At 42.5% G+C, this 16,774-nt stretch overlaps 1 protein-coding gene across 1 annotated transcript in view; it reads right to left on the bottom strand.

Moving 5' to 3' along the window:
* Positions 1-16,774, bottom strand: part of CPZ (carboxypeptidase Z) — a 60,864-nt gene that overhangs the window by 17,419 nt on the left and 26,671 nt on the right. Inside the window, exons 2-6 of the mRNA XM_065405301.1 lie at positions 15,033-15,056; positions 13,593-13,967; positions 12,781-12,996; positions 11,161-11,357; positions 10,313-10,474 (exon numbers count right to left, since the gene is read on the bottom strand). Of these exons, the coding sequence (XP_065261373.1) occupies positions 10,313-10,474; positions 11,161-11,357; positions 12,781-12,996; positions 13,593-13,967; positions 15,033-15,056 (974 nt within the window). The remainder of the gene's footprint in view (positions 1-10,312; positions 10,475-11,160; positions 11,358-12,780; positions 12,997-13,592; positions 13,968-15,032; positions 15,057-16,774) is intronic.

Here is a 16,774-nt window from a genome sequence, read left to right as displayed (position 1 = left end):
AAACAATGAATGATGCAATCTCAAGCTGGTATTGCGTCATACATGATATGAATTGCATCATGTTATTCCTAGAAGTCATGGATGATGCAATCATAACGAAGCTTACATCACTCTGCTGAACAAATTGCCCTATATCAGCTCTAGAAATCATACAGTGTCGTGCTCTCTTATTTGTCAGTGTTTGATTTTGCAAAGGGACACATTTCTGTTTAGCCAAAGTGAGCAGAGATGCCTCGTACTTGTGTGAACAGTGCAGATAACTTCTGCTATGTTTGTGGTGAAGTGACTTTTGCATCACAAAAGTGCAGTATAACCACTATGGTTAAGAAAGCCTATCACCTTTATTTTGGCTGCAAAATTGGAGATCAGGACAAGAGGTGGGCCCCACACATATGCTGCAACACTTGTGCAACAAATCTTCGCCAGTGGTTGAACAGGAAAAGGAAATCTATGCCTTTTGCAGTGCCAATGATTTGGAGAGAGCCAACAGATCATACCAGCAATTGTTACTTCTGCATGGTGCCTCCAGTTGGGAAAGGTGTGTCAAAGAAGAAAAAGTGGACTGTGCATTATCCAAACATTCCATCAGCTATACGCCCAGTACCCCACGGAGAAGGACTGCCGGTTCCTCATGCACCAGAATCATTCTCACTTGAGTCAGACGAGGAAGAGGAAGAGGATGAAACTTCTGGTCCTGAACCATCAATGTCACAGGACCCACATTTTCTCCCATCCTCCTCCTCTGAACCACACCTCATAACACAAGGTGAACTGAATGACCTTGTCAGGGATTTGGAACTACCCAAGAGTAAGGCAGAGCTGTTGGGCTCCAGACTACAGCAGTGGAATCTCCTGGCAGGTGATGTTAGGGTTTCCATGTTCCATGACCGTCAAAAGGATCTTGTCCCATTCTTCTTCATGGAAGGTGATCTTGTAGCCTGCAACAACATTGATGGTGTGATGGCAGCCCTCAACATCGTTCACGATCCAGATGAGTGGAGACTGTTCATTGATTCATCGAAGACGAGTCTTAAAGCTGTTTTACTGCATAATGGCAATGTTTTGCCATCAATTCCAGTTGGTCATGCAGTCCATATGAAGGAAACCTATGACAACATGAAACAACTTTTGAGGTGCATAAACTATGACCAACATCAGTGGCAGCTTTATGGAGATTTGAAGGTTGTTGCTCTCTTGCTTGGTCTGCAGACTGGATACACAAAGTACTGCTGTTTTCTCTGCGAATGGGATAGTCGTGCAAGAGATTCCCACTACATCAAGAAAGATTGGCCACTCCGACAGTCATTGGAGCCTGGGAGGAAAAGTGTTCAGCATCCACCACTTGTTGAATCAAGGAAGATTTTGTTACCACCCTTACACATCAAGCTGGGTCTGCTGAAGAACTTTGTCAAGGCCATTGACAAAACACAAGCAGCTTTCAAGTACCTCCGTGGAAAATTTCCAAGGTTAAGTGAAGCTAAGATAAAGGAAGGTGTCTTTGTTGGTCCTCAGATTCGTGAACTTCTTCGAGATGATGCATTTGACCATGCACTGCGTGGCAAGGAAAAGACGGCATGGAAAGCCTTCCAGTTAGTGGCAATAAATTTTCTCAGAAACAACAAGGCAGATAACTACAGGTTGTTGGTGGAAAACCTCCTCAAGGCATACAAAAGCCTTGGTTGCAACATGTCACTAAAGATACATTTTTTGCACTCTCATCTAGATTTTTTTCCACCGAACTGCGGAGCAGTGAGCGACGAGTACGGCGAGCGATTTCACCAGGACATTGCAACAATGGAGAAACGCTATCAGGGCAAATGGAGCCCATCAATGCTTGCAGACTATTACTGGACAGTGACAAGAGATGCTCCATTTAATGAATACAAGAGACAAGCCAAGAAGCGCCGAGTAGACACTGAATAGGACTAAACTATGTACAGAATAGTTTTTTGCCTTTTGTTTCATAATTAATTTTATTTATATAACCCTTTTGCTGATTTTTAAAGAGTTACATAAACAGGACAGATGAAATATTATCATGTAAAGCAACCATAAACACATGAAAAGACCTAGGTTTACAATTTATGATTAAAACTCTACTATCTACATAATATACATAGACATAAAATGTAAAAACTTAAATATCTTAGACACAGTAGCCAATCAGTTGTTTTAATTGTCATATTTGAATTCAGCACATCAAAATACATAATAAATAGCACATTTTATCTCTGAAGCAGACGACTTCTCAAAAATTGTAGACCAGTGTTAGCTACTCCTTAAATGCAACAGTGACACCTGGTGGCCAGTTAGGGTAATCCTCGAAATACAGAGTGTTGTTAGTTTTAGGGAGGGATTCTCTTTCCATTTGCACCTTGTGGGATCATTGACAGCTGTGGAAAGTGAGTGCCAAGTGACTGTAAAATGGTACCAAAGGAGAACAGCAATGTGTTTGCACAAATGTCAAAGACTACACAAGGTGTAAAGCGAAGGAGGGTCAGGCTTTCTTACTTTGGGCCCAGTCGTGCATGGATCTATGCAGGGCTGCTAAAGCCCTCTGCCACCTCATGCTTAAATACCATCAGCTATCAGAAAATAATCAAGGTTGGAGGATGACCATCCCTTGGTCAGCTGGTCACTTGCATGAGTGACTTCTCAAGTGCACCCCTGCAAGTATTGCAGGAAATGTGTTGACAGTTCAGTAAAGCAAGTGGCATTCTTATCCCGGTGGCATAGACACCACTGTGGAATACTATTACGCCATTTAATGTGGAGTAGGTGCTGGGTAACTGAGGAAGGCAGCTGAAGTAGCATTAGGCTTTATAGCCACTGTAGACTAGCCATTGGTATGGGTGCTTATAACATATTTGTTTAGCAGAGCTGCCATTTCATTTAGTAGAGGGCAGTATGCACAAGCACACTAACCAGTGCAGAACAACCTGAAAACACCTTTTCTGGCGATAGCCAGGGCAACGGTTTCCCAGGACCCATATGAATGGTCCTTTATATTGATGCCAGTTGCTGATTAGGGCTCTTCTGCAGAGCATGTAGCCATTGGCAGAGAGTGGGGCTTCATTTATTTTGTGTCAGTACTTTGCCAGATGGCATTTGCTGTATGTCAGGGTGCCAGGCTCAGATGAAAATTCTGGATGAATTGACATCAATTAGACCCATCCAACATCTGGCTGTAAGATTTAATAATGCCAATTCTGGACATATACACCAACCAGCAAGGATGCTGTCAGCTGGCTTTAAAACACTAAGAAAAGTCAATAAAGCCGAAATCTGAAAAGATATTTAGGGGTTGGGGTGCTCAGTGTTCCAACACCGAAGTGATTTAGGAGCTGTTTTAAGAGTGATTTAAGCATTTGGGTGCCTAAATCCCATCAACTTCCAATGGGATTTTGGTTCCTAACAGCATAAATCCCTTTTGAAAATGAAATTTAAGCTCCTAAATCGGCAACGCAATGCTGAGTGCCACAACATCTAAATACCTTTAAAAATCTGGGTCTAAGTGTAACAAAGGCTGCAGTGCTGGCTTTAGGCAGCTGCAGTGAGAAATCTGTCTGATTGTTTGATGTATTTTTCCTACGGCACTGCATAAAAATTCATTAGTGAACATTTTATAGGCCCGGGACACTGTGGGACAGGCGGCTATGTGGTAAGAACTGGGGGAGGGATAGTGGTGGACAGAATAACAACAGTCCAGGAATCACAAATTATTTTTACTTCATTGTTGTTAGCATTTAGCTGGTAGAAGTACTGTGGAACTGGCAATTAAGTAAAAAACTAAAAGAAAAAATTTAAGTTGGTTCCTGTCTGATCTATGGTTTGGAAATGGGTGTTATAGCGATGGAAGAAAAGAAGATACAGCTAATAGAAAATAATATACTGAGGAGACAGGCAGGCGACCAGAGGATAGATAGAGTGCTCATGGAAGATATTAGGGGGAAGATGAACTTGGAATTCTTAATGATAGAGAGGCTGGAGAGCACACTTTTGAGGTTGGATAGACATGTGATAAGAATGACCAGCAAAGAAAGCATGGGAGGAAGAGGACAGCAAGAAAGGGCATGGAATACCGAGGATACGATGGGAAGACACCGTCAAGAGAAGTTTGAAGAGAAAAGGACTGGAACTCCAAGACCTATGAACCTGTGCCAGGGACCAGAAGGAATGGTGAAGAATTGTGGGCACCTCCGACCCTGTGTAAACAGGAAAAGGAGTAGGGAAGTGAAGTATTGTTAGCATTTAGGAACATGCATTTCAGGACTTGGCATGTCAAATTCTTCTGTCGTTTATCATCATTTGAGATAACTGAAGTTCTACATCCTAGTTATTAGCTATGCTCCAGTTTCCAATACACAAAAAGCCATTAGTATCTTTGCATATATTTGTGTGCCAGTATCACTAAAAACTATAGTATTACAGGTGAGTGCAGAGAGAAAAACATGCAAGGAGTGGCAGACAGAATGGAAACTATCATCTCCTTGCTTCCCCCACAATTCACTCTGGGTTTTAAAGTGAACCCAATGCCACTGATTCCTGTGAAAAAATAAGCAGAGAGGTCTTTCATAAGGAAGTTATCATTATCATAATTCATTTGTAGCATTGCAGTAGCACAAAGGATCCCTAGTAATGGACCAAGATAAAATTGTGTTAGGCACTGTTGAACAAAAAGATGATCCCTGCCCCAATGAATCTACAATAAGACAAGAGATAACAAGTGGAGACAGTCAGACAGGGGAATACAAAGGAACAACGAGACAATATTTGTCAGCATGTCAGGCACACTGGCTGCCTAACCATTGTCAAGTTTGGTAATATGGCAATTCCCCCATATGTTCAAGAGCGTGAGAGGATTTTATTCATGGCTCAGAAGAAGGGAGACCATTTGAAAAGCCCTGGGGAGTTGAGCTCCACGGGTAAAGGACACCAGAGAAGTCTTTCAGGCACACGCAGGTACACACACACCAAAGGTGGGGGAGAGTTTTGTGAGAATGAACTCGGGGAGTCTCAGAGGATGCTCCCTTCTGCGTTTGCAGTGAGAGTGGGCTTTCCACAGGGAATCTGAGACCTGACTCCATGGATCCCATGAAATCAATAAGAAAAGTCAGACCCTTCTGGACTGATTCCTGGGCTTCCTTCCCAAGCCTTGGCTCCCTTTAACTCCATCCCTTCTAAGAAGCAGAAACTGCAGAAAGAACTGAATACAGCCTGGAGAAGTACTGATGCCCTCATGGGTTTCCTCTTGGGATCAGCTGGGTGGCCAACGGACCATGCTGTGGCAATTCTGATGCCTCCCAGCTCTGTCAGTGCCCACACAAAAGCTGTTATGTAGGCTGTTGAGTAACTGGGAAGCCTGCTGCAGAGGGGGCTCAATTCGTCTTCTCTGGTTTCAGCACACAAAACTGTCTGCTCTTTGCTCTTCTCTGAAGCACTGGATAGGCATGAACACAGACCCTGTCCTATTCTTGAGGAAATAGATACTCTCAGATTTCAGTAAAAGTCTTTTATTTAACTGTTATATCAATATTTTCTGGGACAAGCCCAGATTAAATGTCTTATTCAGAGAACTTTTAAACTCAACCTCTCTCCACGTTTCTCTCTAGCCTACTTCCTTGGTAGATACCTACATACTCCACAAGACGGTGAGCCCGTTTGTGATGCAGGCAGACCAGCTGCCAGCCCATGCCACGGTCCCCATGTCTCAACCGAATACGAACAAATACCTAGCTGGAATCAGTTTGGCTCACTTCTGTGTTAATATTATTAAAATAGGTATTAGAATTACAAGATTGCATTTAGTGTTAGGACTTTCTTGACTGCTGGTGAGTTGCTGTGTGCATTAATCTCACTTACAGCACCTGTATCCTATATTGTAAGGTAATATTTAAGCATTTGTAATGTAAGCCTTTGTGACATTCTAAATCACTAGACAGGAGAGAGACATTAACTTGTGTGAAGTGCTGACCTCCAAAGCTGTTACATCTTGGTCAACAAGGAAGGCCCATCAACACCACAAGGACTATTGTGGGACATTGAAGAGAACAAAAGACTTTGTTTCTCTGCTCTCTCACTCCATGCCTCATGAAGAGGAGTTATGCAAGTTGATTCCACCCATCATCTGAGTTCACAGTTTAGGAGCACATCAGGGAAAGGGAATAAAAAACCCTAACGAAAAGGAACTGTATCTCTATGACACCTGGACTCTGCAGGGGCACAGCTTCTAAGCATAAGCAAGGGATCTCCAGATGCTTCGCCTGAGTTAGCCCTATAGGACATATACAGCTTGTTTATTATAGAAACTTCTATTACCTTTTCAAATGTAAAATTGTGACTCGTGTGTGTGTGTTTACCTGCTTTCATCTTATAAATAACTCTATTTCCTTTTCCCTGTTAATAAATCTTTAGGTAGTTTATTATAGTATTGACTACAAGCATTGTCTTTGGTGTAAGATCTAACGTGCAACTGACCTGGGATAAGTGAATGGGCCTTTGGGACAGACCGTAATCTGAATATTGCTGTGATCCTTGGTTTAAGGGACCATTTATCACAAAGGTAGGCTCGCCTGTGTGGCAAGACAGATTGGAGTATCCAAGGGGATTATCTGTGACTCCATAGTTAGGCTGTTATAGTCCCTGATGAGTTTCCACTTGCTAATTGGTTTGGTGAAATCTAAGTATAGAAAGCACAACTCATTTGGGGTTTGTGCCCCATTGCCTGCTCTTGAGTTAACTGCAGAACAACTTGACACCATTATTATTTTATTGCTGCAAATTTTGTGGAAAACGGTTAGGTTTTGCAACCCATATAGCAATTTAGCTTTAAAGAAACTATATTTTTAAATCTACATTCTTCTGGTTCAGCTCCATCAATGGTATCAGACTCTACCCTTTGACTATTCATAGATTTTTTTCTTTAATGTGGCTTATTAATTCACCAGAAGTCCTTTGCCTTTCAGTCACAGACAATCATTCTTAAATTATCCATTTTGCAAGAGCAATTTAAGATACAATTAGAAAGGAGCTAGATAATTTGGCCATAAATACAGTGAATGGCCATTACCCTTTTTAAACCTGATTCCCATTTCTGTCAATTATATCGTATTTAGCCACTGTCTCCATGGTCTGTAAAGATGATTTCTTTTTTTCTTTTAGAAACAACTGGACTAGATTTCCTACAGTTTCTGCCAGCCTCCACTATAAGCCTCCAAATCCTCTATGAATCAAGGCAATTTAATTTATTTAATCTCTGATAATGTTTCTCAATTTCAACTCTGACCATTTATTACAATAATTGGTAATAGAGAACAAAGCTTGTTGTAAGGGCAAGGATTATGGGAAGGGAAGGGGTTTTTCTGAGTTTATGTGACTGGCAAAGAGCTAAAGAGCTTGCTTTCAATTTTCCCATCTCCATGTGGTGCTTTGGAATACCTGCATAATTACTTTAATAAGCCAGGTAATAAATACTATTAAGTAAATGACAGTTGAAAGCTGGCTTTGAAGCAGACATATTAATGCACAAAGCTGAGTTCCATAACAGCGTCCCCTCACTAAGGTAAATGGTTCATATCCCTAGCAAAATTGATGCTCATTACATCAACAACTCATCTGGCTCTTCTGTGCTCACTGCTGTGGGAGTAGGTTAACTCCAGACTGAGAGAAGATTCATGCAGTTTCATCTCTTAGCTAAATGTAACTGTAGTTGTCAAGGAAGTTTTGCGTGTGCCTTCAAGGTCACAGGATGACAGGTTCTCTCATTCTCTCTCTACACAACACACATCAGAAGGTACTTTGTATGTTGTTGAGCTGCTCGTTATGGAGGGAACAAGTTTTGTGTGCGTTTGTGGTGTGTTAAATAGTCACTTCCTTCATGGCTAATTCCCCTGTAAAATGCAATGAAAGGCCTGCAGTAGAACGGTTGTAGCCTCTGGTATGTTGAAACCCCTCAGTAATTTTGTGCATTTTGTTCCTGTTCAGGGTAGGTTTAGACAACAGAGGGGTTAAAATGCCAATGGCTGTCTATGCCTTTTCTTGTTACTAGGGGAGCAGAACTTGTGATAGCAACAGTGGGAAATTTGGGACAAAAATACTAGGGACAAATTCTGTCACCCATCCAGGCTTCTGTATGCTACTGTGATGGCATACAGGGGCTGTAAAGGCACAACAGGAGTCCGGGGAGAATCTGACTAGTGTAGGGCCTCTGTACAAGCTGCTCCTCACAGGGGGGCTTCTATGCCTATGCAGAGCCTCGAGAGAAGTCAGCTGGGCTCAGAGCTCCAGCTACATGGGGTAGCTTGCAGGATCAGAGCATAATCAGCATGTTTATCACAGCTGTCACAGAAGTTGTGGGTTTGTATGGCCCCCGTTATGGTAGGATCTGAGCAACACACACTCTGTAATGTATTGATTCTCACAACACCCCTGTGAGGTAGGGCAGTGTTATTATCCACATTGTACAGATGGGGAACTGAGGCACAGAGAGACTAAATGACTTGCCCATGGTCATATAGGAAGGTTTGTGGAGAAGCAGGGACTCTCCAGAATCCCCTGCTAGCATCCTAATTTCTGGATCATCCATCCCCTCCGGGACTTTGAACATTTGGGATTGCAGGCTGGCAAACAACGGAACCAATCTCACTGAAAACCCACCCAGATGAAAACAAGGGTTGCATGGGGAATTGAAGCGAGAGTAGGAGCTCCCAGACTCAGGGCTAGTGTTTTGCCTCACACTTACAGTAGGTGATGGATTCTGTGTTTCCTCTGTTTGTAGGGGGATAAGTTGCAAGTGTAGTCACTGGAGCTGGGGGATACCATTCCCTGCCATATGACAGGGATATAGCCTTTGGTACACTTGTCCTGTGATTGGGGCTAGGAACTAAAACACTTCTGAGTATCACACTCTTACTATGCAAGCACATGCCTTACTTAACTTGCTGATGATTAACTTCAGGCCCAGTGCTGCTTCTGCTGCTCCCAGTACCGGGGAGGAGAGATAACAGCTGCTTTCTCTCACCCACCTTCCAGTACTGCTGCTGGTGGGTGGGAGTGTGAACTAGCAGGCACTCAGATAACAGCTTCAGTTACTTGAGCTGTTTGTTAAAGGGCTTGGCTACACTTGCAGCTGTAGAGTGCTTTGGGTTAAATCAGCCTTCGGAGAGCTCACTACGGAAAGCGCTCCAGTCTGTCCACACTGACAGCTGAAAGCGCACTGTCGTGGCCACATTTGTGGCATTTGCAGCGGCATTGGGAGCGGTGCGTTATGGGCAGCTATCCCAGCGTTCAAGTGGCTGCAACGTGCTTTTCAAATGAGGGGAGTAGGGTGGAGTGTGTTGTCTGTATGTGGGGGGAGAGAAAGAGTGGGTTTTTGGAGTGCTGAGAGTGTGTCAGCACTATCTTGTAAGTTCAGATCTCCCTAGCCCCCCTGCCTCTCACTCACTCACTCACTCAATAAACGTTTGCTTTGCCCAGTTGCAGATAAGCAGCTGCTGTCTGAAATGGAGCTCTGAAAAGGCACTTCCGCATTCCTGACCTGATTTCACAACAAAGGGATGAGAGACCACTTGACTTAAGGGGATTATGGGATGTTTCCGGAGGTCAGTCAGAACGCTGTAACTTAACTCCCCGTTTATACTGGCCCTGGGGCATCTCAGCCAATACGCAACAGCTGTTATCCCTCTCGTGGAGGTGGAGTACCAGGAGCGCTCTAGCCAGGGAGTCCTTGCCAGTGTGGACGGGGAGTAAGGTAGAGCGCTCTGTGAGGCTTTATTGTGGTATAAAGTGCCAGTGTAGCCAAGCCCAAAATGTCAGTTTGGTCATTTCCAAGAAATGCTGAGGATACATAACTCCCAATGAAGTCACTGTGAGCTTCATGAGACAGGGACCGGCTTGGTGTTCTGTCTGTTCAGCACCGAGCTACAACTGGGGCTGAAAAGAACTACCGCAATACAAATAATAAATTTAATAATAATAATTAATTAATAATCAAGTCAATATGAGTTGTGGGTGCTCAGCACTTCTAAAAATCAGGCCCTCCCAAATGGTTTCTATTGTACAATAGCGTATAGTTTAATGAAATACTGAAACCTGTGATTGTGACATTTTTGTTTGCTATTCATTTGAGACTTTTGCCTTTTCTGCCATGACCAGCCCATACAAATCCTATGCACATCCAACTAGTCCTCCTTATAAGAAGAATAGCATTAAGCTAAAACAAGCATCAAGGATAACTTGGTACTGATTTTTTTTAATATTCATAATTATCTGAACCTTTATACAATATATTTGATAAAACGTCTGTAATTCATACCTTACCCTCCCAATAGGATTGTGGAATGGGGATGTGGTCTAGGCGTGCCCATCGGAGCCCAGCTCTGTTGTAAACTTCAGATGTCAAGTCAGGGAAGTTTCTGTTAAGATCAAGGTTCTGAGCAGTTTGACGTCCATTAATCCAACCATTGTAACCAGCTCCCTAATTTACAGTAAAGAAAGAAGCTAATTAAATAGATCCAATCCTGCCTGTCTCATAATGTTTGGGATGTTAAAAATGTTATTTGCTAATGAACAAGTGGAAGTTTTAAATGCCAAAAAGGCACCAGAGATTTGTTAAAAGTGTCCAGAGAGTGGAAATAATATATTTATTTATAGAACACTCTTTATCCCAAAGGACCTCAAAAGCACTTCTGAGCACCACTGATGTGACTCTAAGGTGGAACACAGCAGCTGTTAAACAGGGTTTAAGTCAGGGTTCACCAAGCATAATAAATATTAATATTTAATTACATCTGATCTTCTAGCTGAGGAAGAAAATATATTAAACTACAAGTTTATACAAAATAAAAGGATCAACTTCAATCATCAAAATTAGCTCATTGGGCATTTTGCTCAGATATTGGGCAGGCTACTGAATATGCAAAAAAGACTTTCATCCTTATCAAACCTCCAGTGTACAAGCAGGAACAATGGGAAATCTGGTCCAAATTACCTATTAGTTTTGTTAATCTGGGCACTACAGAGCAGCTGCCCAGCAAATCAGATGGGAATAAAATCTGTTAGTCAACTATTGTCAAAACCCAAATCCCCCAAACCCCAGATTTTCCTCTCTCTTTTGCAGGGAATTTTATAACATATTCACTTCATTGCAAAAAGGTCTTTTACCTCTTCTGCAGCAAGTTCATACCCATCTGGGTTCAGCGAAGGCAGAAGGTGAATTCTAGTGTTGTTTATCAAAGTCTGGATCCTGGGGTTCCCAAGGAGATATTCAGAGCACAAGTATTGTGCAAGGTATATTAACAATTCTTTCCCAACAACTTCATTTCCATGCATGTTTCCAATATACTTAAATTCTGGCTTCACTGTGAAAAGATGGAGTAATGAGATGATTTGTTGTAATTCTGAGAACAATTGGATGCCTTCCCAAACCAGTGCAACGCAGATAGCTGACAGATGAGTCAGTGAGTTTTATTTACAGTAATTTAACATGCATATTCCTGTAAACATCATGTCAATTCCAGATCCATTTGCACCAACTTCAAGTCAGTTAACAAATTAAATATATTTTCTTTATACAATAAAATGAACTATTTGTTAAGGATTCACAAATGTTATGAGGCAATCACTGTGGTTAATGATGAGAAAAGCTAAAAGGACTGCAAACAAAAACATCTAGGAAAAGAATAATTGGCTAAGACATCAGCTAGACTACACTGTGATGGGATCTATCAGGCCTTCTCTATCCTCTGCTGGAGGCATGAGCACCCTGATACTCTGCGCCCAAGGAAAATCCATCTAGACCGGGTGACCAACAAGGCAGTCCTCCAGAGGCTAGAAGGGCCAGGAGGAAATATTGATCTATCAAGAATCAGCAGGCCAGTTAGGAGGTTTGGCCTGCTTTTCCTTGAGGGCAGAGCTGGGTGAAACTGGGACACAGGAGGAGCACCTAAGTGCTAACCCAGAGCCCAGACCAGGACCTTACTGTAAGCTCAGCAAGTAAGCACTTGCATTCTGAAGGATTTTTTCTTCTTTGTTTAAAGTGGCAGACAGCCGAATCCTGAGCTGGGAGTTATTTTTGCCCTCTTTAAAGTCCCGTTATGCTGTTCAGAGTGGTGTAATTGCTTGCTAAAGTATCATTTTTATGATAAAACATGTTGAATTATGGTTTTATTTTAAAACATGTTTATTTACTGGTTTGTAGGCTACTTAACCATTCCACTGGTGGAGGGAACATTATATTATTAAGGACAGTGCTACCACTGTTCCTTTAACTGGAGGTGAAGGATGGCCTAGTGGTTAGGCTTCTAACATGGGACTTGGGAGATTCAGATCCCTACTCTGATACAGACTTCCTGTGTGACCTTTGATAACAGATGGCTCTTCAGTCTATCAGAGAAAGGTATAACAAGATTCAATGGCTGGAAGTTTGAAGCTAGACAAATTCAAACTAGAAATAGGGTAAAAATATTGAAGTGGGGGTAATTAACCATTGAATCAACTTACCAAGAGTGGTGGTGTATTCTCCATCACTGGAAATTTTAAAATCAGAATTGGATGTTTTTTTCTAAAAGATAGGTTTTAGTTCAACGACAGCTATTGGACTTAAAGCCAGAATTAATCTAGGGAAGTCCTATGCAGAAAGTCAGACTAAATGATCACAATGGTACTTCTGGCCGTAAAATCCATGAATCTATAGGGAACATGATAGAAGTGTGCCATATCTCATCCTAAGAGGCTAGCTGTCAGCGTTATGTCTACACTGCAGCTGGGAGCATTATTACTCACTCGGGTCATGATGTCCAGGATTAGTTGAAAACTCAATCACAAAAAGGTCTCTCCCTTCAAAGCTACGGCCAATGCTGTAAGTTCTTGCAATGTGGGAGCACCTAGAAGCAGTCTTCTTCAAAATGCTCACCATTTTGGAATACGAATGATGGGTGAACTGAATTAAAGTTGTAGGCACCTCCACAAGTAAATCTTCCTCAGCTAATTCTGGCTCCCCTGCAGAGAAAAATTATAACTGCAACTAAGTGAGGTCAAAAAGTTTGTGCCAGAGTGGGGTTATCAAGCTACAGTGAACAAACACGTGCCCCTCTGTTCATAAAACATACATTTCCAATAATAGAAGTATGGAAATTAGAAATGAGCCTGAATCAAAACCTTAGATCTGAACAAGAACCTCCTCCATGTGTTCTTCCGTGTGAGGTATGTTAGTCCAAGTCTCCAAAACCAGCTACTGCACTTGCACAATGACAGATATTTTAAGATGTGCAGCCATATTTGCTGTGAGCTTCACCAAGTAAAAACTGGCCTGTAGTACACTGGTAAACTTCAGCCTTCAGCATAGAGACAGGTCCTTTAAATCTATTGGATCAAATTCATCCTTGGTGTAACTCAACTGACTTCTGTCACCTGCACTATATACCTCTAAACAAAAAACAAAGGCAATTTACCTTCCATGAGCTAGTTAGTATTGTGCGTTTCCTGTTGTTCTAAAATTTCAGGTAAGACGTTAAGATATAATACAAAATCTGTAGGTATATTATAGCGATCATGGATAGTTTATTACGATGTGCCTGTATAGCTTCAGTTCTTACCTCGTAGCTTTGCCAGTGGATCAAAACAACCTTCTTCTTCACCAGCAAAGAAGCGATCACAGTCTAAGAAGTAGGGCCAAGCCATGTCTATTGTGTCAAATGCAGGAAGGCAATTTTTTCTCAGGTTTTCACAGACGTGCCTGCAGGGCTTTATCATTTTGTCTTTTTCACACTGTGGAGCCAGTATTGAGCAGCTCAGGAGTCTCAGATCAGGATTACATTCTCCCTGAAGCAAGTTGTGTAGCACACTCATGAGAATATATTCGGAGCTGAGTTCAACCACTTCTCTGGACTTCTGATCCAGCAAATTAGGATACATTGTTTTGGTGTAGGAAACATCACTACAAGAGCTTAAGGTGATGTCCACGCATTTTGCTATGAGAAACAATAAGATGAACATGTGAAAAATACCTTGCTCATTAACCACACTGAATCCAATACAGCTGCTCAAATAATATGTATTGAATAATAGGTTCAATTAATTTAATTTAATCTATTTTCTGTTCACAGATTGTCTGGCAATAGATCACAATATTCTCAGATAGATTTATTGTTTGAAACTAGATGCCAAATTATTCTTAGTCTGTGGCTTGTTTGTGAGTAGTTCATTACAAGTAGCCAGTATTCAAAATTTCAATTAGATTTTCAATTTTTGTTGGACACATGGTAATATTTCTGTTCTCTGATTGGCTGAGTCTAACTCTTAAAATCAGATTTCTGGTGTATTTACAAATTCAAAATTTGAAATAGTTAAATGGACGGATTCTGACCACCACAGTGGGTGCTTTGCAAGTCTGGATGCCTGCGGACTCCCCTGTCATGTGGAATCCCCATGGGGCCAGAATAAGTAGTGTGGCCAGAGAAAACAGTTGAGATGGACAACTGGTGTAAATTAGAGTAACCCCAAGATTGCTCTATATCGCACCAGGGACAAGAGCTTGGGCATATCAGCCCCACCGTGGTGGGGCTGAAAAGTTGGCTGACATCTGCCTTCTACCATACATTTTAACTGGAGGATATGGGCTAAAGCAGATTCATTTTAAAAATTCTAGCAAGTAGAAATGTTTTTGCAACATTTAACCAGTTGAAGAAACAAAAGGATAAACTGGTATTTATCACGTATGGTAGAGTTATTGGATATTACGACACTGGGCAACTTGGATGTCCAAGTCTGAGTCTTACACTCTGTGCTGAGGTCCCGGGCTGGTACGAGATGATATCACAGTAGTGGCAGCAAACTCTTGCCTTGGGAGAGAGAGAACATCTCCCATTGCTCTCTAGTACCTGACTAGGGCCAATGCATGGAGCAGTATTGCCAGGGTCCAGGGGCAGCTGCATCCAGCTGAAGGAAAGAATAACAAGGAAATAACTAGGTAATACTCAGGGTGCTGAGAGCCCCAGGAGGGGCAGGTGGGGAGAGAACGAGAAGCCACACCATACCTTTTTCTCCAGTTTGGCATTGTCCTGCAAATAAAGAGAAGATAAATAGGGATTAGCATCATGAACAGGAGAGAAGGGCTGCTGCAATACCTGTCTAGTACTGTCGTTCTTGCTGCATCTCAAATGCAGGTCTGGCCTTACCATGAGGCGAACTGAGGCGGCCGCCTCAGGTGCCAGACAGTGGGGGGGCGCCAGTAGGACCCAGAGTGTAGAAAATTGTGTCTGTTGATGGTGCATATGTATTCTCTCTGCTCTAGATGCACAGAGATGGTGGAGTGCTGTGCTGGAGGAAGGAGGGCAGAAGAGATATAACAGGCAGGCAGGAGAAAAGGTGAGAGGGAATAACAGAAAGCAGCAGGAGCTGCAGAGAGAGAGAGGAGGAGGAGCCTCTTATGAACCTCTCTAGCACCCCCAGGAGCCCGGACTGATTAACACCAGCTTCTCAGGGAGCTTCCTGTTTCCTGCTGCTTCCCTGAACCCACTTGAGGAGAACAGGCAGTCAACTGAAGTAGTAGGAGCTAGTTAGGCCCTTAAGACGCTGATATCTTCCCTCACTCAGGCCCTGCTACCAGTCTGCTTATTTGTCCCCTTCAATTGAGTGTTGAGAGCCACTATAGCTGGCACAGAACAGCAGTCATGAGTGAAAGAAGAAAACGCCCCTCTGGGGCAGCATTCAGAAAAAGAAAGAAAGCAAAGGAAGCTTTTCTATCTAAGCAGGAAGGAGCTCTCCTGAGATACATACACACAAATGTTCACAATGAGCCTTCTGGCCCCAGTGAGGATATGAGTGGTGAGGAGATGCCTGATCTTCCAGTTAGTCAGAGTGCAAGTGACCTGGCAGCTACTGCAGCATCCATATCTCCATCTCAAATGGATGTAGCCATGCACATTCTTGAAAAGTGTAGATCAGAGAAGAGTGTGGTGGAAGCACAAGAAACAGCTGCTGCTGAGTTTAGTTCCTTAAGTCTAGATGATCCAGGACTGTGGATCCACTTGAGCAGTAGTCTGAGAGACTTCCTTGGGCCACAGCAAGTGAAAAACTTCATGTTCCCCAAAGACAATGAAAATAGACGTTTCCATCCAACACATTACTGGCATGAAATCCCCAATGGTGACAAAGTGGAGAAGCCATGGCTTATGTACTCAAAAACTTAGAATGCTATGTGCTGTTTTTGTTGCAAACTCTTCCAGTCTAATGTTCCACATTGGGTTCTACAGGAACCAAGGACTGGAAAATTATGTCTAGAAATCTGGCATGCCACGAGAAGGCAGCAAATCACCAGAAAGCATTCCATAGGTGGAAAGAGCTTGAGATGAGACTAAGATTAAAGGCCACCATAGATGATCAGCATCAAGAGAAGATTGCATCAGAGTCTCTTTACTGGCAAAATGTTCTGAAAAGGCTCATTGCCATTGTGAGAATGCTTGCTACCCAAAACCTAGCACTGCGTGGCACTTCAGATCAGCTGTATGTGCCAAACAATGGAAACTTCCTTAAAATTGTGGAGCTGATGGCTGAGTTTGATGCTGTACTCCAGGAGCATCTAAGAAGAGTCACCACCCAAGAAATGTTCACACACCACTACCTTGGAAAAACAATTCAAAATGAGATCATTCAGTTACTGGCAACAAAAGTCAAACAGAAGATTGTGGCAGATCTGAAGTCAGCAAGATATTACTCTGTTATTCTGGACTGCACACCTGACATCAGCCATACGGAACAAATGACTTTAATGGTACAT

The sequence above is a fragment of the Emys orbicularis genome, chromosome 5 (genome assembly GCF_028017835.1).
Source record: "Emys orbicularis isolate rEmyOrb1 chromosome 5, rEmyOrb1.hap1, whole genome shotgun sequence".
NCBI classification, from domain to species: domain Eukaryota; kingdom Metazoa; phylum Chordata; order Testudines; family Emydidae; genus Emys; species Emys orbicularis.
Note: the sequence above shows the minus strand (reverse complement) of the source record. Positions and strands in the feature narration are given on the sequence as shown.